The 26596-nt window shown below is 40.2% G+C and overlaps 1 protein-coding gene and 2 pseudogenes across 1 annotated transcript; 2 read left to right on the top strand and 1 right to left on the bottom strand.

Moving 5' to 3' along the window:
- The first annotated feature begins 4637 nt into the window (after positions 1 to 4637).
- The window catches only part of LOC140945225 (uncharacterized), a 156220-nt pseudogene continuing 134261 nt past the window's right edge, over positions 4638 to 26596 (top strand).
- On the top strand, positions 7321 to 10813 carry LOC140946810 (tetratricopeptide repeat protein 28-like). The gene is made up of 2 exons (XM_073395920.1): positions 7321 to 7995; positions 8744 to 10813. The coding sequence occupies exon 1, from the start codon at positions 7437 to 7439 to the stop codon at positions 7986 to 7988; it is 552 nt and encodes a 183-aa protein (XP_073252021.1). The 5' UTR covers positions 7321 to 7436; the 3' UTR covers positions 7989 to 7995; positions 8744 to 10813.
- Positions 19741 to 26596, bottom strand: part of LOC140946578 (structural maintenance of chromosomes flexible hinge domain-containing protein 1-like) — a 31235-nt pseudogene continuing 24379 nt past the window's right edge.

Here is a 26596-nt window from a genome sequence, read left to right as displayed (position 1 = left end):
CTAAACAAGTTTCCAGATAATGCGTAAATTTTCCGCTTGAACCCACCTGTCAAATTTTGAGCAATCAGAGCCATGGGACGAAAAGCGTGACCAATGAGTGACCATGGTGAGAAAAGCCAAAAGCAACTGCCCTCCCGCCTGTAAAAACTAGCTGAATTTTCGCGTCCGGAGTCAATAAAAATGTTAATAGAACGACTCATTAACACAACTTTTTCCCCGTGCATTTAAAAGCCTTGAACTTGAGCCTGCGATCATTTGAAAACTAGCAATTTGTCAGCGGATAACTTCAAAAACACGCATACAAAATGAGTCGACACCTGAGCCTGCGATACGGTAATGTGAGACTGGTCAGCGGATACCCTGTTTTGACATCTGTCAATTGGTCACAACATGAATGTGCAATATCAGGCTGCAGGTTCCCATACTAGCTAGAAGGTGTGAAATTTAACATTGGTTTCCCTGTGGTGCAGATGGACGGTTGGTCGGACGGTCGGGCGTACGATCACGTGACTACCAAATTTTCTTACATGGATAGAAAACCAAATTTTCTCAGCTACGGGGCTCTGCCCGCGCAGGTGAAGCTCCGCTTTTATGGTCAATTGAGAGCTCTCAAATAGTTAATGAAGCTAAACAACGACTGTCAATGCGGCGTGAATCTTTTTACTATATACTCTGCTGGGCTTAATAATGACTAACACTGCCGGAGCGTAGCGTCCATATGTGCACATACGCCCGTGCGTACAGCTAAAATCTGGAAAAAGGAATTTTTTTAAATTTCCTGAAAGCATTTTTATCATCTAATCGCATGACTTATTTACTTTTTCGTATTATATGGGTCTTTTTGTTTGAATAGTTCCTTTATCCTTTTCTTATTCCATAAACGGACGGCAGAAACGTTTTAGTGGGATGAAAATCGAAAAAAATGTACCCTTCCCTGCCCCCTACTGCATTTTTCTTCGTACTTGTTTACTCAAAATGTTCTGCGAGAAACGCAGGAAATGGCATTTCCGTGATCTTCAATTAAAAACATTCAGGGAAACATGCGCCCAGACGCCCTATTTTGGAGTGCGTTCTGCGCTCTAGCTTTTCTTCCTGTGCGCACACCTTCAAAATCTCTCGCTATGCCCCTTCATGCCCGAAAACGATTTTCTGAAGATGATCCAAAGGTCCCAAAGATAGTGTACAATTCATTGGTAATTCAACATTTCAAAGTCACTGATAGTGTGGCCTAAAAAAAGGGTTAAAATTGAGCATTTGGACTATTTTGTCTGAAACATTGAACCACAGGTCTCAAGATTTTAAACTCGTTTTATTCAACTACCTGTTGATACCGGGGCACCCAACGGTTCTTTTCTGTAAAACATGTGTTCGGAGAAGCAAATATTGCCTAGAATTTTCTTTTGCTTGAGGACGGCTAAAAATTTCTAAATGAACGTTCCATTTATGTTCAATTTTCGAAGCTTATCTAATAAATTCCCTACGATTTTCTGAAGTTTAATTTTTCATATTTTACTACCCAGGTTACACTATTTTTCTTAGAAAAAGGAAACCTAAAATTTTCGGATTTTAAAATATGCTGGAGAGAGGAATCAGAAAAATTCTCACTTTCGTTAAACGTTAAATTGCACCTAAAATTTTCGGGAAAATAATACTGAAGTCCTCGTAATTTCGAACATCGGGAGAAATGGCCATTGTTCTGGGGACATTTACTTACAGTCGGTGACAGCTTTTAGGTCTGTCATATCGATAATTGTTATTCTAAAATGCTGAACAGGAGTCTTTTTCATCGGCTACCATGAACGCACGGCAGTACTCTTCATCGTGGAGTAGGCGGGTGAAACTAACAATAGCCCAATCTCTCTATTGTTTTCGCTTTTGTGAGGCCAGATCGCACCTTAATTAACGCATTTTAATTACTCGTTACAGATAACTGACTTAAAGATGAGTCGAAAATTTTAGTTTCGTTTCCTCGCATTAGAGTTTTGAAGGAGCTCTAACTGATTACTCTATGAGTAAGACGGCGGTAGAGAAAGAGTGGAGGCAAAAAGGAAGCCAGTTTGCCTTTAATAAATTACATGTGAACGAAGATAACGCACAACTAGAGTGATCAGAGCGAAGTTTAGAATTGGCCCTTTCGAATCGGAAGTTAGTCTCCAGAATACACCCGTCGGACGCGTAATAAAGAGATTGAGGTCAAAAAAAGAGGGACGTTTTAATATAGACAACGATAGCAAGAAATATTTATTGAAAAGTTGTGCCGCGCTCTATAAAGAGAATTGGAGTTATAACATAACATATAACATAACATATAACATATAACATTGGAATTATAACATAACCGAAACTGTATAACTATGTAGTTAAGCGTGAATCAGATATCTTGAAAACAATTTTGTCGGAGTAGCAAACGCAAGCCGCTAGTGCTCTGATGTCTTTAAGCTTCTTTAAATTTCGCGCGTGACTGGCTTCTCAATGTTGTCTGCTGTTCACAGCGACCTCGTATTGTTTTTTCACGACAACCATCGTTTCGACTAAGACTATGACTTCACTCCGACTGCGCACTAAATTTAAACTTTATATTTTCAGACTTAAAAATCTGCAACTTAATCAAGTCAAATTTTCGCGAAAAAGCTATCCACGTGTAGGTAAGGCCTTTGTCTTAAATAATCCGCTCTATAATCTGAAAATTTCTGATTATTTTTGAAGAAATGCGATGTTTAACTTGGACAAGGGTCGTTTTCCGTACTGAAAATACTGTAAAAAGCCTGATTTTCAATGTTAAAAGTCTGCACCCAATTCTCATTTATTTTACTTGAAATTTAGCTGGAATGATGGATTAATCCTTTCACTTTGAGAGTCCGCTTTATAACGTTAAAGAATTCATCTTTTCAAGTACCGAAATGACGATTTTAGTCACTCTGCTGCGCCGCCAAAATCGCCCGTTTTCTCTATTATTATGCCGCTTTCTTGGCACATTCATGCCGGATTAGCCCACCGCAATGGCTCGTTAATATGCGTAAATGTCTGACCATTTCTCCCGATGAAGACTTAAGTTCCCCTAGGATGACCGAACAGATTAAATTTTTGTAGCGCCGCTTAGAATGTATTTCTAGACATCTAAAAGTACTCTGGATAGCCTAAAAAGTGTTTTCAATAACGTTTTTTGGAGGAAACCGTCGTTGGGTGACGCTGTTGATAGACGGCAGTACTTTACTTGTGACTTGTATTTAGTGATGTTATCCTGGTAACTTCGAGATCTTTGCTGTTTAAAGAAAACAATGTAGCGTGTTATACACAGGGGAAGTGAAGGAGGGGGAAAGAGCTACTCACTGTACATTTTCTTAAAGTGGCTCGAGGGGGTTTTTCAGCGTTAATACCTCCCATGTTTGAGCATTAGCTACGTCACAATTGACAAAAACTGTATCAGATAAAGATGAAAATTTGTTATGATCAGCCGGGTTACATTGACATAACTACAGCAACTACAAAGACTACAGCCAGTACAGCAACTGTACTAGAATAACTACACAACTGCTATCGTGCCTGTGACATATCATCGACATGTAAGGCCATGTATGTCTCAGGACATTATACGTAAGGCCTACATGAAGTACCTACCAACTTTTCGGCCAAAATAGTTCAAATCAGGACCTTTGCAATCTATGAGAGCGTTTTGAAGATATTTTGGGATGAAGTATTTGTAATTAGAAAGTCAGTATTCAGTATTCAGTATTCGGCCCTTATCTTGAGAAAACGAAGCGATTTTGAAGTGCAATTTTGCCTCATCGTGCTTTCTTTCACTTTTAAACGTGTTTCTAAAGATCATGGGGATGGCTTTAGCCGTTCGCAAGAAAAAGGGATGTGATAATACATTGAGGTGCTCTTGTTGGCGTTTTTTTTTTTAATATTTTGGTCTACTTTACCAAATAAACAAATAATTCTGAAACCGCTTGATAAATGTTTTTAAAATTTGAGATTATCGAGATTAACCGTCATTTTATATGACCTTTGAGTTTCAATATTTTTGATAACTTGTAAGGTAATAACATAAGGGCTACAATTGACTATTTTACTTAATCGAAATTTCGTCTTTACGAGAGCCTGTCATTATTCCGGGCATTGTTTCCGAGTTTCATATTTTGGTGGAAAACAATAACTAAGATTTCGGCGTATTTAAAATGCATTGTTAGTTGCTGTTGTTCATGTAAAGAATGAAACTTGGAGACAATACCCTGCACTGTACGCTGACGACTCATTACGAAGGAGCGATAAGGATTCAGTATTATTTCAATTTGTGATCTGCACCAACAACAAACCTCCAGTTTAGGCCCCGTCCGCACGAATCTTGAAATTTTTGAAACCGCATTTTTTTACACCAATCGGCCATTCGTCCACAAGAAAGCAGTAAATCCCCTGTCCGTGGGTTAGAGTTCAGATTTTTCTCTCTCCAATCCAGGAAACTAATTCAGTTTAACATGTATTAGAAAGCACTTTTCTGCATTTTCTTCACATCAACGCGCACAACTCTAAACAAATCAGAAAAGTAGCAGACAGGAGAGAATGATAGCTTTATATTTTCTTTTTCTAGGTATATTACCATCAAGAACCAGCCACACTTTTCATAAAAGAACTGCTAAATGACTGAAAGAAATAGAATACAGTACCACCAGAAACAACTGAGCATTGCAATAGAAGTCGGCGACAGGGCTGGACAAGGAGTTGCCTATGGCAATCTCGGCAATGCTTATGACAACCTTGGCCAATTCCAACAAGCAATAGAGTACCACAAGCAATGCCTGAGCATTGCAATAGAAGTCGGCGACAGGGCCGGACAAGGAGGTGCCTATGGCAATCTCGGCAATGCTTATCAATCCCTTGGCCAATTCCAACAAGCAATAGAGTACCACAAGCAATGCCTGAGCATTGCAATAGAAGTCGGCGACAGGGCCGGACAAGGAGGTGCCTATGGCAATCTCGGCAATGCTTATGACAACCTTGGCCAATTCCAACAAGCAATAGAGTACCACAAGCAATGCCTGAGCATTGCAATAGAAGTCGGCGACAGGGCCGGACAAGGAGGTGCCTATGGCAATCTCGGCATTGCTTATAAATCCCTTGGCCAATTCCAACAAGCAATAGAGTACCACAAGCAATGCCTGAGCATTGCAATAGAAGTCGGCGGCAGGGCCGGACAAGGACGTGCCTATGGCAATCTCGGCAATGCTTATCAATCCCTTGGCCAATTCCAACAAGCAATAGAGTACCACAAGCAACGCCTGAGCATTGCAATAGAAGTCGGCGACAGGGCCGGACAAGGAGGTGCCTATGGCAATCTCGGCAATGCTTATCAATCCCTTGGCCAATTCCAACAAGCAATAGAGTACCACAAGCAACGCCTGAGCATTGCAATAGAAGTCGGCGACAGGGCCGGACAAGGACGTGCCTATGGCAATCTCGGCAATGCTTATGACAACCTTGGCCAATTCCAACAAGCAATAGAGTACCACAAGCAAGACCTGAGCATTGCAATAGAAGTCGGCGACAGGGCCGGACAAGGACGTGCCTATGGCAATCTCGGCAATGCTTATCAATCCCTTGGCCAATTCCAACAAGCAATAGAGTACCACAAGCAATGCCTGAGCATTGCAATAGAAGTCGGCGGCAGGGCCGGACAAGGACGTGCCTATGGCAATCTCGGCAATGCTTATCAATCCCTTGGCCAATTCCAACAAGCAATAGAGTACCACAAGCAATGCCTGAGCATTGCAATAGAAGTCGGCGACAGGGCCGGACAAGGAGGTGCCTATGGCAATCTCGGCAATGCTTATCAATCCCTTGGCCAATTCCAACAAGCAATAGAGTACCACAAGCAACGCCTGAGCATTGCAATAGAAGTCGGCGACAGGGCCGGACAAGGAGTTGCCTATGGCAATCTCGGCAATGCTTATCAATCCCTTGGCCAATTCCAACAAGCAATAGAGTACCACAAGCAATGCCTGAGCATTGCAATAGAAGTCGGCGACAGGGCCGGACAAGGACGTGCCTATGGCAATCTCGGCAATGCTTATCAATCCCTTGGCCAATTCCAACAAGCAATAGAGTACCACAAGCAACGCCTGAGCATTGCAATAGAAGTCGGCGACAGGGCCGGACAAGGAGGTGCCTATGGCAATCTCGGCAATGCTTATTCATCCCTCGAGGACTTCAAAGAATCAATGGAGCACTACAAGAAAAGCCTTAACATTAAAATAGAAGTCGGCGACAGGAATGGAGAAGGAGCGGACTATGAAAATATCGGCGTAGTTTATAAGTCCCTCGGTGACTTGCAAAGAGCAATAGAGCATTATAAGCAAGGCCTAAGCATTGCTAAGGAAGTGGGCAACAGGTCCTTAGAGGGATATACCTATGACAATCTCGGCTGTGCTTATTTATCCCTTGAACAATTCCAAAAAGCAATCGAGTACCACAGGCAACAGCTCAAAATTTCTAAGGAAGTGGCTGACATGTTCCTAGAAGGATGTGCCTATCAGAACTTGGGTATGGCTCATATGTTGTCAGGTTCTCTGGATGAGGCTTTAGTTAATTTCAAACTCAGCGTAAAAACGTTCGATACTATTAGGAAAAGTTTCATTTCGGAAGATGCATTGAAAATAAGTTTTCAAAAGCATTACGTATCTAGTTATCGTTATTTATGTCGAGTTCTTATAGCGCTTCAAAAGACTGATGAGGCTTTGTACGAGGCCGAACGGGGACGAGCAGGGGCTTTGCTAGATGCCTTGAAAATAAAGTATGGCTTTACATTCCTTTCGCCCATCTCAAATGAAACTGAGGAAGATTTCGCATGCATTTCAAGGAACATATCTGATTTGACATTGTTTATTGCATTGGACAAAGAAACAATAAGCTTGTGGGTACTGAGAAACAAAACCGACGCTATTTTTAGGAAAGCAATACGAAAAAGTGGAGGTGCACACGAAGATCCCTTTGATGCACTTTTGAAAGATTCTTTGAATAAAATTGGGGCTGGCAGAGATGTTAGATGCGAGAATCGGTCACTTGATATTTTACGCGATAAGTCAACTTCCAGTACTAAGGAAGATGACAAAATATCGATTCCATCGCAAGAGAATATCGACTGGTTACAGCCATTGCATGATATAGTTTTTAGTCCCATTGAAGACTTACTTGATGGCGATGAACTGGTTGTAGTCCCTGATGGTGCTTTGTGTTTAGCTCCTTGGACAGCCCTAAGTGAAACTTTAAGGATCCGTATTATTCCCTCACTGACAAGTTTGAAAATAATAAGAGATTCTTCAAGTGAATACCACAGTAAAACTGGCGCCCTGCTTGTTGGGGATCCATGTTTGAAGAAAGTTACAAATAAAAGGGATAAACCCATTTATGATCAGCTGGAGTTCGCAAAAAAAGAAGTCGAGATGATTGGAAAACTTCTTAACAGCCAACCACTCACAGGAGAAGCTGCAACCAAAGAAGAGGTGCTTCGGAGAATAGATTCAGTCGCTTTGATTCACATTGCAGCACACGGAGGAAAGGAAGCTGGTGAAATTGCTTTGGCTCCCAACCCCGGGTGGCAATCCAAGACTCGTATCCCTACGGAAGAGGACTACATGTTGAAAATGTCTGATTTACAGGCCATTAAGCTGACAGCGAGGCTAGTTGTTCTTAGTTGCTGCCATAGTGGTCAAGGAGAGGTCTCGTCTGAGGGTGTGGTCGGTATGGCGAGGGCTTTCTTGTTTGCCGGTGCTCGTTCTGTGCTGGCTTCACTCTGGGCAATTGATGATGAAGCCACGATGGTGTTTATGAAATGTTTCTACCAACACCTGAGAGTTGGAGAAAGTGCCAGTACTGCTCTACAGAAGGCCATGAAATGCCTTCGAGATTCGGACGACTTTTCCGCCCCAAAGTACTGGGCTCCATTTGTGCTGATTGGCGATGACGTCACGATTGAATTTGATGTAAACCGTTGAGAAAGCTGTAAGTACAGGCTTTTCTTTTGTTCAAATAAGGTTTAAGGTTTTATTGTCTTCAAATTAAAATGTAAAGGAATTGACAAAATTAAATACAAATAAGCAGTAAAAGCAAGACAGGGTGAATAATATTGACAAGAAAATAATATGGATGGTTCGTTGGTGTACAATCATTCTGGATTTACGTAATCAGATTTCATTTCTGTAATACAAAATTGTTTAAAAACGTTTGTTGAACACTATAGAGACCTTTCAATAATCATATAATTAAGTGCAAAATCAGCATTCACTGTAAATGGCTGTTGCCGTGACATACTGGCTCTGGATTGTGCGTTGAGAATTCTTAGTTTTTGCCTCAACATTTTAGTTTGAACTACCATTAAGTCATCATTTTATCCTATTCCAAAGAGAAATGTCATATTTGTGAAAAAGAGTTAAAACCTTTATTTTATGATTTGTTATGAGCAGAAAAGCAGGTTAAATAGGTAGAAAATAGACCAAAAAATGTTTCTAGAAACCCATTTTTGTGTATACACCATATAGCTAGATAATACAAGTAGCTCTAACGTACTCTCTTGTTGTAAAGTAATGAAAGGTTTTGAGCTCCTGCCCAACTTTGATTTTACATTCGTCTTATCCTTACTATCCTGTAATCTAAGGCTTTTTGTCTTAAAACCTCTATAGAACGAGTAGTATTGAGGCCGTGATTTCGCTGTTCAAGCGTATTAATTAATCAATTGTTACTTTATTTACAGGGGCCGTGCTGATTGCAGGGAGATGTCAAAGAAAGAGTACTGCTGAATCAAAGGAACATTATGATATCAAAGTCTATTTTACCTGAGGAAAAAAGGTTTCGTGTAACCGTAGAAAATGAATATTATACTTTTTTACTGCCTAAAACTATTGCAGCGCAGCAGCATTAGCTGATAGAGAAATTTTACTTCCTTTGATGATGTTGAAATACGTTTCTCAAATGGTACTTTCACTTACGCACGTGTTCCTTCGGTTAATCATTGCGTTAGAACAAATCTATAGAGCATAAAATATCTACAATTTTGGACCGTTGATTTTGCTATATATTCTTATACTTTACATATTGCTAAAAATATCTTGCGCAAAATTTAGTTTTTTTTTAGCGTTAACTATTGGGAGTTTACCCTGAAACTGTTAAAATCAGTTTCCTAAATGATTTTTTATACCTTAGCTTGTTGTGCTTAGTGTAACATTTTGTTTGCGTAACAACTAAGGAAATTGGCAAATTGACGGAAAATTTACTACGTCCAGACAAATGAATTTGCGTTTTTGTCAAAGGATAATACATTCACGAACTTCAAAGGCTAAATTTTGGCCTAGTGGATGACGTTGGATGGAAGGCCAGAACGCGTTATAAACGGAAGCGTCTCCAAACTATAGCGCATCGCAACAGGTTAGTCAGGGGCACCCAACGACCGTTTTCTAGGAAATGTCTGTTCGAAGCTCTCTAGTATGCCTAACATTTTTATAGCGATGCGAATTATTCATTTATATTGCTTTTAAAACTCCCCAGGAAGCCTATAAAGAGAAATTTCAGAGCTGATTTTCGTGATAAAGCTGTCGTTGGGTGCGCCTGATTAGTAAGTTAGTAAATACCATTTTAGTTAAAACTGTAACTTACTATTCCTTGAGTGACATAACAGTTATAAGAGGGTCCTGAAGGGGTAAAACAGGAACTGGGATTTTACTTTTTTTGGAGTGGGAAAATGGGATAAACTGCACTGGGAGAGGCATGAACAATTTTGAAAATGGCATTGTGGTTTCTCTTCTTTAGAGGACTTGGACTCAATTATTTGACACAATTTTGCACAAATAAGCCTACTTTTGGAAATGGACAAATCCAATCACGCATCAGTAAACCAAAGTGTAGCAATGCATAAATGAAGTTCTGTCAGCTTCCCTGTTCAGTGGTTTGTTGTCGCTGAAATGACATGCCCATTTGAGAAAGATCAAAATGGCATCTGATTTAAAAAGTGTTTCCCGCACGTTGCACAATTATGGTCATCGAAATGTTTGAGTTCAGCAAACAATGCGGTAACCCGCACAGAAAATTGCAAACTATAATCTTTAACTGATTTCGACTGAAGCGTGACAACTACTTCTAACGCGGCGAAGTAGAGATAGTGCGTGAGTCGGATGAAGATGTTGAAAGTGAGATTGAGAGAAGTATTTTTAATATAGTTATGCCAACAAGAGTTGGAAGAGAAAGATTTTTGACTTGTCCAGTAGAATGAGAGATTTTTTCTTTCCAGATGAACTGATATACCTGTATCCAGACGGTGTCAATCAGTGCAGCTTTTCATTTATTATGTGCATGCCATCAGTTTCCGGCAAACAACCACTGGGAATGGGATTTGGACCAAACTTAGGTTGGGAACTGGGATTTGATATACCCCCCTTCAGGACCATCTTATAATATTGTTGTTATCTTATATAAGTACCCGAACTGTGGTTCAGATAGTTCAATTTTTAATAACAGTGATACGCTTTTTTAATGTTTTATTGACTGGAGAACTTAATTTTTTGTAAAAGTAAGGCTGTACATTGATCAAAGAGATCAGTTCCAGAGCACTTGTTCAGCATCGTTTTGTGGTTAGGCGCTAAGAAGTTATATGTACCTCAATCTTTTAAGCTAAGATTATTCTAGCGGGAATCTAACGAATTTTTAGCCACCTGAAGGTGGAGTGTTTTCCAGGCAAATGACGTATAGCACGGCCATGGTTATTCATTAGTAGATTTACATAGAGAGATTAAGATTCACGTTTACGGCATACGGCAAACGGCAAACGGCAAACGGCAAACGTCAGTTGAGAATTTATCAAAATAGAAAATAAGCAGATAAAAACAGTCCAGAACGATTCTTTTGGATAAAACTGGCATAAAACTACTTATTTTTGTGTAGAAGCAATAAACAGTAAACGAAAAATAAGGGGAAAACGTGGTCACGTGGTACAAATTCACGTTTGCCGTTTGGCGTAAACGTGAATCTTAATCTCTCTAATCGACTCGATTACATCAACTGCTTGTAGCTAACCTGCGTGGTACAGTGTTCGGTTTCTGATGTAACTTTCAGCCTTATTATATTGTATTAAATATAAAGAAAAGGAGACTGAAGTTTTCCTGTGATTGTTGATGTCAACGACGTGAAAAACCTTTCTGAAAAAACTCTTCCCCTTGAACAAGGACCTCCGAGGTCAATGTTTGATTAGGAAACCACAAGCCACTTCTTCCTGTCCCTTCGCTGAGGCTTTTTAAATCATTTCCGATGCTGCAAGTTTTCAGTTTTAATTGGTCATCACCCCCCTCCCCCCATCCGCCATCCTCGACCTAGGTTACAACTGTTTTTCATCTGATTGGGTAAATAACAGAATGTTTGAATCTGATTAATCTTTATCAGCCTTCATTTTTTGTTTATAAAGCACCAAGACTGTATGATTTGACCTTTACGATTACAGACATAAGATGTTTTGGTTCCAAGGGCAGAGTAACCCCCGGTTCTCTTTTTCGTTAATTAGATGAGCGCAGTGACTGTTACCGATTTGTACGCCATATATCCCCCCTATACCTTGTTTGAGTCACTTTCAGCTTCATAAAGGTACTATTGGGCCATTTCGTGGCCCAAGGGTGTGTGACTGTGTTTTAGTGCTGGATGTTTCATCAGTTGACTGCCTGATACACACAGCATATATGTAGTACTCCCATACTAGGCCTTTGTCACGGCGTTTTTACGGACCAGTTTATTTTTAGACACATTTTAGGGCACTTTTTCCCGCGAAAAGAGAATCTCTACCATGACTATATGCGCATTCGAAGTAAAAGATATCAAAAAGAAAAACTAAACGTCATTAAAAGGCAAAAAATATCATTTTTAGGGCTGTAGGTTTTGTTGACTGGTTTGGGAACTTTAAAAGATATTCAAAATTCGCGCTAAAAACCGTTCTAAAAATAAACTGGCCCGTGAAAACGCCGTGGCACGAGCGAATGGAAGTTGCTTGCTCCGGGTTATGGGCTCATCAACCTCTGAATTATTGTGTCTCAGAGCTTTACAGTAGTTTCGATCAATAGTAGACGCACGTGGCCTACATGTACTGTATATCAATTGCTCCGACAAAGCTAAAAGAGAATATAAGAAACGAATGAACCACTTTAAAACAATTCCAAAACAAAAAACTATCAGAAGAATAAAAACAAAAAACAAAAGAAATGAAATAACTAAGACATAGGAACTCAAAGATAAAGAACATAATGCTTCTGTTTGCTTGTTTTTGTTTACTTTTACACGTGGAGTAATGTAGCCTTGAGACCAGATAAGAGAAGCGCGACCTTATCATGAGCGTGATAGTAGCTCAAAGTCTGACTTCAATATGCAGGCAAATCAAAGCAAACGTAATGCTATATATTGCGAACTAAACGCGCACTGAACCCTCGGGCCGGCGTACACACGCAAAGTCATACCTTCACCGTGGTACAAGGGGTAGGGGAGGGGGGAAGGTTGATGGAACCTCTCCCCTGAGCTGTAATATAAAGTGGCAAATCCTTGATAAATAAAATGAAGAAAAGAGGACCCAAAATAGATCTTTGTGGTACTACATGGTTTACACACTCCAAAGACGATTCCTTGCCATCAATGCAGACCAGCTGACGTCTAGCAGAGAGATAAGACTGACACCAATTATATGCTATGTTGGTAAAGCCATAAGCCTCTAATTTCAGCCAATAATAAATTTTGGTCGACCATGTCGAACGCTTTACAGTAGTCAACAAGTAGTACTCCACTCACTCTGTTGTTGTCCAAATTTAGTAAGAGCTCATCAACTTTCATTTTTAAACAGCGCAGTCTCAGAACTATGGTGCTTACGAAAACTAGACTGTCTAAATAAATCAAGCAACCTCCCATTATTTCTAGGGAAAAGCCCTGGGGACGAGGTAGTAAATCAAGTCGTTCACTCAAAAAAAAGTCATACAAAGAATCGTCGACGTAACGTTCAATAATTTTTAACAGATATGACTGTAAGGACATAAATTGGACGATAATTAGATGGGTTGCTTGCATCACCTTTTTTGAACAAAGGGGTAACTTTAGCGGGTTTCCAACGTTGAGGAAAAGTTCCAATTGAGAATGAGTAGTTCAACATCCCTGCAATACTCAGCGCGATAACTGGTGCAGCCAAACGAAGTCGGTCAACTCAACTCAACTCTCTTCAGAATACTAAGAACTTGACAAACAGTAATATCCCGAAGAGTGAAAACAACATCATGATCTTTTCTGGAGTTGACAAAATTAGTCAATCTGGGTAAGTCATTATTTAAATCTGGTTTTTCTCTAAGTCTATCGGCGATTTTTGAGAAATGAGTGTTAAATTGCTCAAGAAGTTCACTAGGATCATCAATCACTTTGCCGTCCACTTCAAGGTTTCTAAAACAGAAATTCTTACTTGATAATTCTTAGCTGATATCCTTCTAGATAGGTTTGAGTAAATTTAAAATTTTACTCTTGGATCAGAGGAAGAAGGTTGGAGCCTGCTCGCTAAGTTTATAGCCGGGATAAAGATAAGGACTCAGTGGGGAAAAAAGGCATCCATATTGAAATGTAAAATTTCTAGATTAAGGAAAACCTACAAGCAGACATCCTATTTGGAGACGTAATTACTGAAGGTTTTTAATCATGAAATCTGACACAGAATGGAAGAAATAGTCAGAGTCGTGTAACCTTTTGATTTATGCTGCACAGCATATACATTATCACCGTTTTTTTGGTGAAAGAATAAAAACACAACTATATCCTTTATAGTCTTGCCATATACGTGGCAGTATAGTTATCCACGGCAAACAAAGGTAGCTCTCGAATTCCAATTTTTATGAATTTGAGTTAAGATAAATGCGCGCGGAATACTGTTATCGCTAATTAAACTTAGACAGTTAACAATACAGTACTTTTTCGAAGTTTTGAAGTCAAGGACAGTCTACAAGTAGATCAGTAAGTCTTTATGTTACGTCAGTATTAGACTACTTCCTCAAGGCACCAGCGAAAGGCTCTGAACATTTCCCAAAAAGGCAGTAGAGAGAACAGCAATCCATTAACGAATCGCACGGTTGACCCAATGGGGTACATCCCTGCTGCCACGACTTTAGCAAAAGAGGAACGGCGACCTTGAACTCAACCAGTTTTTCAATTGTTTCTCTGCGACGAATGAAGCGAGCGGAAACCAGAACGAGGCACATAGACACCAAGGACATGGCCAATACGAACTTCATGTCTTTTGGCTGAGAAAAAATGTTGTAAGAATACAATTCAATATTATATTGTTGACAAAAAAAGTAGGACTGAGTAAGAATCTTTTTGCTCGAAGGGTAATAACTACCGTAAAATTCCGAAAATAAGCCCCTCCAAATATAAGCCCCCCAAACCGGTAACGCAAAAAACCCTCCGTTAAATCGCCCCTCCAAATATAAGCCCCCGGGGGCTTGTACTTGGAAAATTGCCCTCAGATACAAACTAAAACAAAGCAAAAACGGTAAATTTACTTCCAACTATGTAAGGTTAGCCCAATCGATTTTGAAACGCAAATTTCCCTCCGTAGATAAGCCCCTCCGACTGCAGTATAAGCCCCTCCAAAAATAAACCGCTCAAAAAGGGCCTTTGAAAAATATAAGCTCTGGGGCTTATTTTCGGAATTTTACGGTAGCTGATAATACTTTCGAATTCTTATCTGTACGGTGATTGGATATGCTAGTTATGCTCTATCCTCTAAAAAGCCAGATTTTATTCTTGACGAATTGTTCAGATTGTTTGTATCCTTCTCTGTAAATTTTTGTAATATTCTCAAATGGTTGTACAAATTAAATACCGTAAAATTCCGAAAATAAGCCCCTCCATGTATAAGCCCCCTAAACTCGTAACGCAAAAATTCCTCCGTTAAATCGACCCTCCGAATATAAGCCCTCGGGGGCTTGTACTTGGAAATTGCCCTCAAATTCAAAATAAAACAAGGCAGAACTGTACAGTAACACATAAATTTTTGTATTTGCCTAAGAATTCTTGCGTGTGCCAAATGACTGTAGTCAGAAATTGCTGTTTACATAGTTCATTCTTCACTTTTGGCTTGGATTTCCTTGGTCCATGTAGACAAAGTACTTGCATTGCATGGCTGCGTTTTACAAAGGTCTACGTCCTCAAGGCGAGTTTCAGTAAAACCTTTCTGCAAATTACTGACATAAATTCAGTCCTACCAACTATAAGTCAGCCCAACCGATTTTGAGACTCAAATTTCCCTCCATGTATAAGCCTAGCCGACTTTGAAACGAGAACTTCCCTCCGCATATAAGCCCCTCCGAATATAAGCTCAGTCCTCCAAAAATAAGCCCCTCAAAAAGGACCTTCGAAAAATATAAGCCCCGCCCGGGCTTGTTTTCGGAATTTTACGGTACTACCAAAAGGATCTGATTGAAATGATTAAAAGGAGAAAAGAATATTCCATTTATTTCGTTTTATTCCCTTTGAAGTGGATTTTGATAATTCCAAACTGGCCCGTCCGCCATAAGCCTGCGAGCGCAGACGCCTTTTTCGGCCTTAGGTTTCGCCCCCGTAGTTTCACACGCTTTAATAGAAAACTGTTTTCTCGGTGTGTAGAGCAAAGCAGAAAAAGGCCTCTGCTTTCGCAGGCTTCTTCGCCATCAGAAATTACTTAAGGTAAAGGACAACAAATCGATAACATCGACTTCTCATTTTAAGCTAATGATAAAAATCATGTACCAATTTAATGATCCGGGGGAGGGGGAGGGAAAGCAATCATGGACAGAGGGTAGTGAGGCTAAATTGTTGCCTCTTGATACCCGTTAACAAACCTTATATCCCACACCATCATCAAATGCTTCCGTCACTTGGAGCAATTTGTCTAGAGCACTTATTTTCTGTGCGATAAAAAGAAACAGTTGTTGGTGTCCAAGTTCAATGTTTGGTAGATAGTAGCAGAGAGGAAGGGATTAATCAAAAGGGCACCTCTATATACAGCTATTTCGAGAAAGGTTGTAGAAAAACGTGTACGCGACAATCCCGAAAGGCATTGTGGGTGGTTTTGAGTTCACTGTTCTTCAAAGAAATTTGAAAGAATTGGCACGAAAGGCCATGAAAATGTGTTTGCGAGTGCTAAAGGAAAGCAACAAAGGTAGGTTCGACAGCTAAAGTCGTCAGAAACAGTGTACGATCATATGCCATATTACTTTTCGGGATTGTCGGGTGCACATTTTCCCGACCTTTCTCGAAATAGTTGTATGTTCTACCCCTACAGTAGCTAAAATCCCCTAGAAATTAGTTTTAACCAATTACTAATTAGCAGCTGGAGAAAAACGTTAAAAACAAATCTGCTGTGAAAGGTGATATTCTTTACATTTCTTTCCCTGATAATGTATATTTCCACCCGGTTGTCGACATTGCATGTGGCTCTTAAAAAACTGATGACTATTTCGTTTAGGGATCATCGGCTATACTCTCTAAATTATCTCATGTCCTTTCCATGATAAGCAGTGATACTCTGGGAAATTAGCGCCGACGTTGTTTGCTGTGATTAGACCTAGTCACTAAGAACTGCTGCAATAAACAAGGAAGTTTTACCGTTAAATAGTAGATTCAAAAAACTGAAACCAAATAAATGTGAGAAGAATTATAAAGGTGGAGAAGGTACATATGCTTCAGTTCTAAAACGCTAACAGTAGAGCAAAAATTTCTTAACTTCTCCGAAAAATGAAAGGCGATTACGTACTGATTATCATACCTGTTACTTGTCCTTTTTTAATTCCACGTCAGAAAAAATTGAAGGGAACACAATATCCTGTTGTTACTTGCTGAAGCGTTCGTGTTTGGTTCATAAACAGTCGAGTGAGAGGCGCGCACTATAATATCACGAGCACGGTCGAAGATCACAACGTGAACAGTGCACAATCCTAAGGTCACACATACGCCTAATCATTCCGTAAAATTCCGAAAATAAGCCCCGACGCTTATATTTTTCAAAGACCCTTTTTGAGGGGCTTATTTTTGGAGGGGCTTATCTACGGAGGGAAATTTGCGTTTCGAAATCCATTGGGTTAGCCTTATAGTTGGAACTAAATTTACCCTTTTTTGCTGTGTTTTACCATAGTTATTAGAGGAGACTGGTTATGAAAAGCGGCAAACATCAATGATAAAAACAACAGTGCTGCAGTTTATGTTGGAAGCACCCTGAAAGTGCACAATCCTTTGTTTTCTGTTGGCAAATTGCTACGGAATAAATTAATGCAACGTTTTTATTGGTCAGTACAATCAAAATGATAGGAATTCTTTTGAACGTTGTGCACTTCCAGGTCCACAAAAACATATAACAAAGGAGTCTGACGGGTTTCATAACCATTCTACTCAATTAACTATGGTTTTACTTTGTATTTGAGGGCAATTTTCCAAGTACAAGCCCCCAGGGGTTTATGTTTGGAGAGGCGATTTAACGGAGAGTTTTCTGCGTTACGAGTTTTGGGGGCTTATATTTGGCCGGGGTATTATACATGAAGGGGCTTATTTTCGCAATTTTACGGTATCCCACAAAAGAAACCTGTAAATCCGATTACATTATCATATGCAGCTTTCGCGCGAGTTGGTGAGCTGAAGTAAACACTGTTTTCTGATTGACTACCTATCTTTCCCGTTACGAAATTTATTGACCTCGAGACTCAGTCCATGAGAAAAAAAAAACAAACAAACAAACAAACACCCTTGCCCAAATTTTGCATAGCCTTTTTTTAATTTCTCCTGGGTATTACAATCGTCGCAAGAAAAATTGAAGACATTGCTTACGCTTACACAATTTTGGTTGGGGGAGGAAAGAGATGCGGGGACAAACAAGTAGTATTATGAAACATGTGAAAATAATACAAAGGGTGCGCTTTTCCTTGTGTGCCCATTTTGGTCTGGGGTCGGGTATGATTTTCGAGGAAACTGCGGGAGTGTATGAACGTATTTTCTGTTTCAACTCCAAATGAGTAAGAATGAATTCGACATGGATTTTAAATCGTTTTTGATGACATGATTTCTTAGAGGCCAGGTGTGAAAACGGATAGGTATTTTAGAGGTCAGATCTGAAAACGGGGCTGAATGAAAAATGACATTTTTAGGTCTAATATAGGATTAGGATTTCGAGAACGGGGCGGCACACCCCCACTAAGAATTTCCACAGTACCTCCCGGGGCGTGAGCGCTTTAAACTTTTTGTTCTACGAATCCCACGATGCAACGCACCCTTTCTAGTGCCAGGCTTTTCAGGAAAAAAAAAACCAACTTCGTCCCAGTGTCTTTTGGAAAGCGAGAAGACACTAGGGACGGGGGTGGGCAGAAAAAAATGGGATGAGTTTATCCGTCTAGTGTGAATTCGAGACGAATAGTCCGTCTATAATCCGTCTAAAAAGACGGATAAAGTCAGACGAATTATCCGTCCAAATTGAACAACGGCCTTTTTTACACTTGAGACGGATTATTCGTCTGAAACGGAGAATCCATCTACAAAATCCGTCAAAATTGACGGAAAAACAGATGGATAAAGTCAGGCGGATTGTCCATGCAAAATTAAGACCGTTCCATTTTCAAATTACGACGTATTATCTGTCCGACGCGAATTATCCAACGGATAATTCGTCTCAGACGGATAATCCGTCTCCAGTGAGAAAACGGCAATTGTCATTCAACACAGCACCTAACCAGTTCCACGCGTTAACACAAAACGGACAATTTCTCAACATTCACTTGCCACTAATCTCATACTGTACTTTGAGGTAAAAAGTACCTTTTAATACCGTAATACCTTTTAACACGAAGATAAATTAGTGGCGTGTAGGATGTAGTAAGGTTAAGTAAGACTACTGAACTGAATTTCAGTCAAATTGAAATTAAGAATAGAGACCTTAAGATGGAGGTTTGGCTACCTTACTGCAAACGGCAAACTATTTTAGCTCAGAAATTGTCTTCAAAAATACGCTCCTATCAAAACGAATTGGATAATTAATAAGCGAAAGAGTTCCAAAAAGTATAGTATTTCCTCTCAAACGCAGGATTGGGATGTTTTGGGGTGCAAAACTCTTGCAGTAAATCACTTATTATAACCCTTGAGTGTGCTCATGCTATAGAAATGTGAACCTCAAACCCAAATTCCGACGGCAGGGCACTGGTCACGTGAATTCTTGACGTTCGCCGTTACCGCCGCGGCAATGCCAAAAAACTTCGATCTTAAGGTCTCTAATATAAAAGCGCAATGTCATGCAATTTTAGGCAATTTTTAGCAACAACCAAGAGATAAACCAAAGACATCAAGTATCCTCTTCAACCTAAGATAAGACGTGAATAGTCAAGACTGAAGAAGATGGAGTAAACTTGAAAAACGTCGGCTCCACTTTTGGTTTAGTTTCGGGAGATAATCCGGTATGAAAGGGAATCAGAGCACAATATCAATTTTACGCTAAGTTCTCAAAGTAAATTTCAAAAGCACGTATAATGATAAACTTCTAGAAGGAGGGTGTGAAAAAATAGATACAGTAGCAAAGTGAAAAATTGTTACAACCTGTAAAGAAATGGAATCTCCTCATAGTCTTCAGAGGTACAGTAAATTCAGTCTGTAGATCTTTTACAAAGAAAGCCGTAAACCTAAATGAGCACGAAGACCAGGTTTTAAAGCATGGCTTAATATAGCGAAGTACCATCCATGGCGGGCTTTCCTCGTTTAAGAAATAATCGGTACCACAAAATCATGTTTGCAAGTTCTTTAAGGTTTTGACTGTAAATCCACTGCGGTATGTTTAAAGTAGTGCCAACCTCCAGCATAACTATTTTAAGCTGCATTCTTTTCATCGGCGCGTTCGTTTACTGGTTCTTACATCTTCAGGGGAGATTGCAGCACCTCGCCTCGTTCGCGGAGAAGTTGTGTTTCCCGATGCGTTGCTCGTACCATTTACGACCGGAGTCGATAAGGTCGGAGAAGCGGTAGCCGCAGCCGCAGCTCGTGCGCTGGAGCGACGCGAGGTGGCTGTTCTGGTAGGTGGAGTGTTGATTTCTGTCAGCAGCATAGTGGCCGGACTGGGAGGCATATTGTACTGAGTCGGAGTCATGCCCAAACGCTCCTCAATCATGCGTAACTGGGTTTCAGCCTCTCTGCATTCCCGGTGTTTAATTTTCATCTCCTCCGTTTGTCCGTGCTGTAGCTGCAGCTGTTAGAGAAAGGAAATAGAGAAAGAGTTCCTCCAAATGCTCGAAGAACAAATTCGTAAATCAGCTAACCGTTGCCAACAATTTGTTTTGAAAATAAACCGCGAGCCGAACGGAAAGATAGTGAAAGCGGATTCAAATCTTCAAGTTATGAGGGTCGCGCTCACCTATACGATAACAAGGAACCCGACCCTAACCCTCTAAGCCCCAATTAATATACACATACAAATTCTCCAAAGTGATCTCCATTCACTTCCTTTAAGAATTAGTTGCGAGAATTTAATACATGATCAAGGCACTTTCCTTTGGCGATCATTTTATTAATTCTCATAGCCTTATCTGTTGACAATATGTGGATATAGTTAGGAGAAAATTGATGTTGATCACTATTGGGACTTAAAGGGTTAAAACAAGACTCGACGCGATTTAGGCAGAGCTTCCTCTTCTCATCCGCACTCAAGAAGAGAAGACTGAGAGCAAGGTGGATTTGTGTACGAAAGGAAAAAAGAATAAACAAAGGCACCAATGCGATGCGCTTCTTTAAGCTTACCGAAAGTTCTTCCTTGGCTTGTGTGTGTTTAATAACGGCCTGTTTAAAAGCTTGTAGTTGTTCTGACAACAAAATGAATAAAGAAAAACATTAGCAGCAATGTTGGAGTTATACATTAGCGGTGAAAAATGAGAAGAGCTTTAGTTGTCACTCACCAATCTGCGTTGTCAGTGAATGGAATGTCAGCGGAAGAGGCGCAGCGAACACTGCGCCGCGCATTCTCTCAAGAGGAGGAGCTTTGTTCTGCAGTCCGCCGAATTTACCTTTGCAAGAGAGCAAAACTATGAAGATTAAAATTCTCACTAGAAGAAACAGTATCACGGGGATTGGTGCCACCCTGTAAACCCTAAAATTAATACAAACATTCTCCACAACCTTCTTCACGCATATCTTACTTGCAAGGAGAATTAACTCTGTATTCAAGACCTTTTTCACTTGCTGATCATATGCATTTTCTCACGGCATTTATGTTTGACTGAACAGTGTAAGAATGAGAAGAAATTCTACCTCACCATTGCGTCATTCCAAGATCACGTGAAATTAAGCCACCTGCCAGCAGCTTGTTATCGATATTCATGTTTGACTGAACAGTATAAGGATAAGGAGAAATCTTAAACACTAGTCACTTAAAGGTTAATGGGCTAAATAACTTACCGTTACTTCTGATGCGATCTCCTCCTCTTGTAAGAATCGTAGGACAATGAGTGTGCTTTACAACCTACATCATAACAATACACAAGAGAGCTTAAGCAAAGACATTTCTGGACGTAGCACGTCAACCGGAAGTGAAACCTTTTCTCATTACCTTGACGCTAACAAATGTGCCTTGTTAAGCCCGTATTTATTCGCATAAGCGCCCAACCTCGAATGAGTGCCCACCTCGAATAGGAGCCCACCCCCACCCCACTTCACGATGTCGGACATCGAAGAGGCAGCACCAGAAAATTCACTTATTGACTTGAGTGACAATGAGATTGAAATTGAACTTGAATAAGTACTAATAAGAGACTTCCCCGAAGACGAAGTTTTCCCCAGAGTATTTTACAGAAACCTTACTTTGTTACATCTTCGCGTTTTGTTATTACCATTTATTGTTTGTTGCAAAATAAACATACTTGACTTGCTGAAAATTGCAAAAATTTACTAAGCGCCCAGGGCGGGTTAATCGAATAAATACGGTATCTTTACTCTTACTGAGACGAATTGCCAGAAATTTGGGAAAAATTGCTGCCCAAGGATGCAAAACAGCCCTTCTGGTTGGTGTGTTGCTCTAAAACGTCCTTGGTTAAGTTCACTATAGTCAGGCGTAAATCAATAGTCTGTAATTTTGGAATTAGGTTGAAGGCTCGAAAAACCCGTCCCATCGTCGTTCAAACGTTGGACAGCGCTATCTACGGGATAAATCTCTGTCTAGCGAATAGGTTTAAGGGAAACCAATTGAGTTATCCACTGGACAGTAGCCACATTTTGAAAAACTGGAGCCTGGTGTGGATTCAACCCTCTCCGAGCCTAATTCTCAGGGCCTTAAAATGACCGAGCCATTGTCCAGCTTAAGGCCATACGCTCTGTGGTTAGGATAAGTACGTAGAAATGACGGCTCCGTTTGAATAGGGCATAACAATCCCGCCAGCTACACAGGCTAAATGTAAAGATGTCATGTCTTCAGAAGTGCATTCATGTTAAAGGAGCTGTGTCATGAATTATGTATCAAAACACTAACAATAGGAACCGCCACCAAATAGAGTGAAACATAAAAATAACCGCTCAAAACATTTAAACAAAGCATTAATAGCACAGCAAATACAAAAAGAGGCAGGGGCGGACAAACTCAGCTGAGGAAGACTAAAACGGATTGCAATTGCCGATTTTTTAAAAACTGTCAGCCTAACAGTTTCCAAAGTTCATTTTGCTCGTATTTAACGTTTCATATAATGCTTGAGAGACATTTATTTGACGAGAAGCTGTGATTTTGCCATTTACAACAAAATTTTTCCCCTTACGTTTAGTTCCATTGCACACAAGGAAGCGTAATTAGCAATATTAACAACATGACATAGCCAGCCGTAAAACAGCATTGCCGGCAATGTTGGAACAATGTTGCAACCATTTGAATCAATGTCGCAACAATGTTGCAACGCTGTACTTGCGCTAAAAATCGTTGCTGCAAATCGTCCGATGTAACGTCACCTTGACATGCATTAACAACAAGTGTACTCACCTGTTGTCTGTATTTATTTGCACAGTCCAGGTCATCTAGGATCAGTGTATCACCCAGTAACATACCGAACACTGCAATGAGACAAGCAATGAATCAAACCCGAGGAAAGTTTCAAAAAACATGCAGAAAACCCCGGGGGCGTACTCAACAAATTTTTATACGGGGAGGCTACGCAAGGTTATTTGGATTCCAGATGAAAAAAACTCTTTCGAGTGTTTGATTTAAGTGTCGCAATTCATGGTAGCGAATTTGTTTGTTTTCTCGATACATTTATTTGTTATTGAGTTTGAGGGAAACGTTTGAAAGTCCCGAAGAACTTTGTATACCCCGGACAGCAGAGACGTTTCTTGCCCAATTTCTGGTGACGGTGACTCGTGGCTTCGCTCTGTTACCGACATCGAAGCACCCCGCCGCACGCGAGGAAAAAAAAAGACCTCTGATACCCAACAAGCGTTGGTAGATGTTCACGGAACACAGAAGTGGGAACCTAAACCCATAACAATGTATCTTGACAAAGTTATTTCTACCTCTTAGCGTGGAATCACTGGAACTGTCAACAAACGGGAAGTGGATGTTGTGCATTAAGGGGTGCTGCTTCCTGGGATTAACGTATTTGTACCCTATACTAGCCAATGTTTAGCTGCCTGTTTGGAGAAACTGTCGTCCGGCTAAGTTGGGGGACGCGGGCGGGGAGCATGTTACTGATTCTTGCCGTTTACGATAGCTTGTTGCAACTAATCACGGAGCTCCACCAATGGGTATCTCTTTGACAACGGGTGAGCGAAAACAGAAAATTTATTTCTATTCAAAGTCCTTTAGCACTGCTTGCTTTCAAGCATGGCTGTTTACCTGCAAATTACCTTGGCCTTAGAGAAGTTCTACATTTAAGAACTTATCAAAGTGAGCCAATCTAGTAGCCACTCGCGCGTGAGATTCCGCCGGCGCCTCTCGAGCGTTGGCCACAGTTGTTTTTAAACTAGTGACCATAGAGCAGGCTAATGATTATCTAATGGTCTATTGTCATACAGGCCCTACAATAAGTACTCTTGCATACACATTCGTATTACCTAGCTTGCAATTTTCCGCCTCTGTTGGAAACATCAACATATCTCTTGCGTACACAGGGTTACCAGACGGATTGTAACTGTTCTGACCTCGTATATGTGGAAGAGCTCTAAAATTAACAGTCAATATTAATGGCTACTCATTGCTAAGCTACGCTACAGGCTTAAAATTCTAAAGCCACTGGAAAATTCTTGAGCGTACTCACTAGCATATTCACAGGCCACTGCTGACGTGTCTGCAAGCATTGCTAACTTTTTCTAATGCACTGGGGGTTAATAGACTAATTTTCACAAATTCAGGAAAGAAAAATCACGCATAGGGTCCTACCGAAATAGAGGGTTCTATATGAATTCGCCTACAGATTCAAAAGATAGATCACCATTATATGACGTCACAACTGACTACACGAATAACTGAGAGTGTAAGCCAGGTTAAACCTGCAGATAATAGTATAGTTCATTTTAATGTAGTAGAGTAACTCATAGAATTGGGCAGGAAATGTTATAAGCTTGATCGGCACTACTTGAGCACTCCCTCAATTTTGTGTATGTTAAAAATCGACTTACCGTAAATCCTCTATTGAGACCCCCGGGGGGCTTATTAATTTCAAGCCCGTTTGAGGGGGAGGGATTTAATAGACATGGGGTAGACGGCTTATCTAATTTAGTAGAAACGATGGTATCAGTTCTCCATAAAGAACTAGAATACTAAGCGGAAAAGCTCTAGTGCAAGAAGTTGGAGGTCATGCGGCCCAGGATCAAAAACAAATCCGAACTTTCATTTGGTAAATTTATAAACCATCCCGGATCAGTCCACACGACGTTCTACTGTCGTAACAGATTAATACAGTCTATCATTAAAATAGTGAAGAATAATAAGCGGAGGGGAGGGGATGGAGGATTAAAGAAAAGGGGGCTTATTAAATTTCTTTCCCTGAAAAGGAGAGGCTTATTAGTGAGAGGGCGCTTATTTGAGAGGGGGGCGGGGGGGGGGGGGGGGTCTTAATGGAGAATTCACGGTATAAAATTGTTTAGCAGGTTTGGGTTTGAAAACTCCTGAGAGACACAGCGTCCTTGATAACTGGGTTTAATTTGGTCTGTACCTATTCCATTCTGGTAAACTAAGTCTGAAGATAGAATCCAAGGGTAGCACTTGTTGCTGGCCATTAGAGTCGCGATACACTTGTTTTGCCTGAAAATATACAGTCACCCGTGTTATTCAAAGAGTAATCAAAGAAAGACTATCGTCAACTCGTGGGTACATTGTATAGAAAATAATCAAATAGTTATAAACTCTGGTTTTCCCACAGTAAATTGTGGGAAATGATAGAAATTCAGATTATAAATATACTATCCTTGTTCTGGAAACACAATACTTTTCTTGCTGTTTATTGCACTTTATCAACACTTATTTAGGTATATATTAAAAAAGAAACAGCAAAACAAATAAGCAAACAAAACGAAACAAAAAAGAAAAAAAAAAAGGAAGATGGGAAGTAGAGAGTCTGTAGCAGGATACGAACTCGATACCTCCGGGTTGACGGGACTTTACATTAACCACTACGCCATCGAGGAAGGTTACATGATCTATCGAAAAGTCTCAAATTTAATGCCTTTTCCATGCATGACTTCCGCCGGCAAACGATCGAGCCATATTTAACCGATTGAAAAAACGACTCGAAGTAATCGGATGAAATTAGGCTAATTGAAACCGATTGATGAGGCTAATTGAAACCGGGTTATTGACAGTCAAAAACAATGTAAACGCATTTCATGGCAATGAAAGAACATATACGATACAAAACAGCTCGTGATACAACTCCTCTGCGAAGTAGGACGCAAAACATAAGCTTATGTTTCCTTATCCCGATTTCCGCTGTTATTTTATATCACATCCATTTTCTCCCGTGATCTTAGGCAGTCCTTCAGGAGAAGAAGAAGAATGGAAGTGCCTTTATTTACCATACATTCATCCATTCACATAACCTAACACATTATCACTTGACACAAGGCAGGAGATCAAGCAAGCGTCGAAGTTGAAGAAGTCGAAGAGCAAATGCTCATTCTCTAGTCAAGTTAAGGTGATTCCCTGGTTTTGCACTGCGCATCTCCTGCACTACGCGTGTTGCTGAGTTCGACTTCCTCACGGAGAACCTCGATAGTGGATGTTTAAGTTGTGCTTACTCACTTTGATTTTCATTTAAACGCTTTCTTTATCACATTGTATCCTAAATGTGATATCTCGATGTAAATTCTGTAAAAACAGATTTTTTAATACTTTCTTACCCCTTTCACATACATTCTATTTGAAACTCGCCCCAGTTCTCTCTCAAAACTCGGAGAAAATGCATTTGGTGCGCACTTTATGCAGCTCTACCGCAAAAACGAATACGGTGACCCCCATTTTTTATTTCATGATTTTAATAAGGACAGTGCTTCCTTTCGATGAGAAAAAAATTGGCCCAAATCTATGTTCAGTTTTTTGGCAATTTTACTACATTGTACGGATTGAGCTATCACGGGTCGA

This window comes from Porites lutea, chromosome 8 (assembly GCF_958299795.1).
Source record: "Porites lutea chromosome 8, jaPorLute2.1, whole genome shotgun sequence".
Classification (NCBI taxonomy): Eukaryota; Metazoa; Cnidaria; class Anthozoa; order Scleractinia; family Poritidae; genus Porites; species Porites lutea.
The sequence above is the reverse complement of the archived record's forward strand: the minus strand, read 5'-3'. Positions and strand labels throughout refer to the sequence as shown.

Excerpts from the sequence above, each read along its gene's own strand:
- LOC140946810 (XM_073395920.1), top strand. The coding sequence starts at position 7,437 with ATGATTGGAAAACTTCTTAACAGCCAACCACTCACAGGAGAAGCTGCA.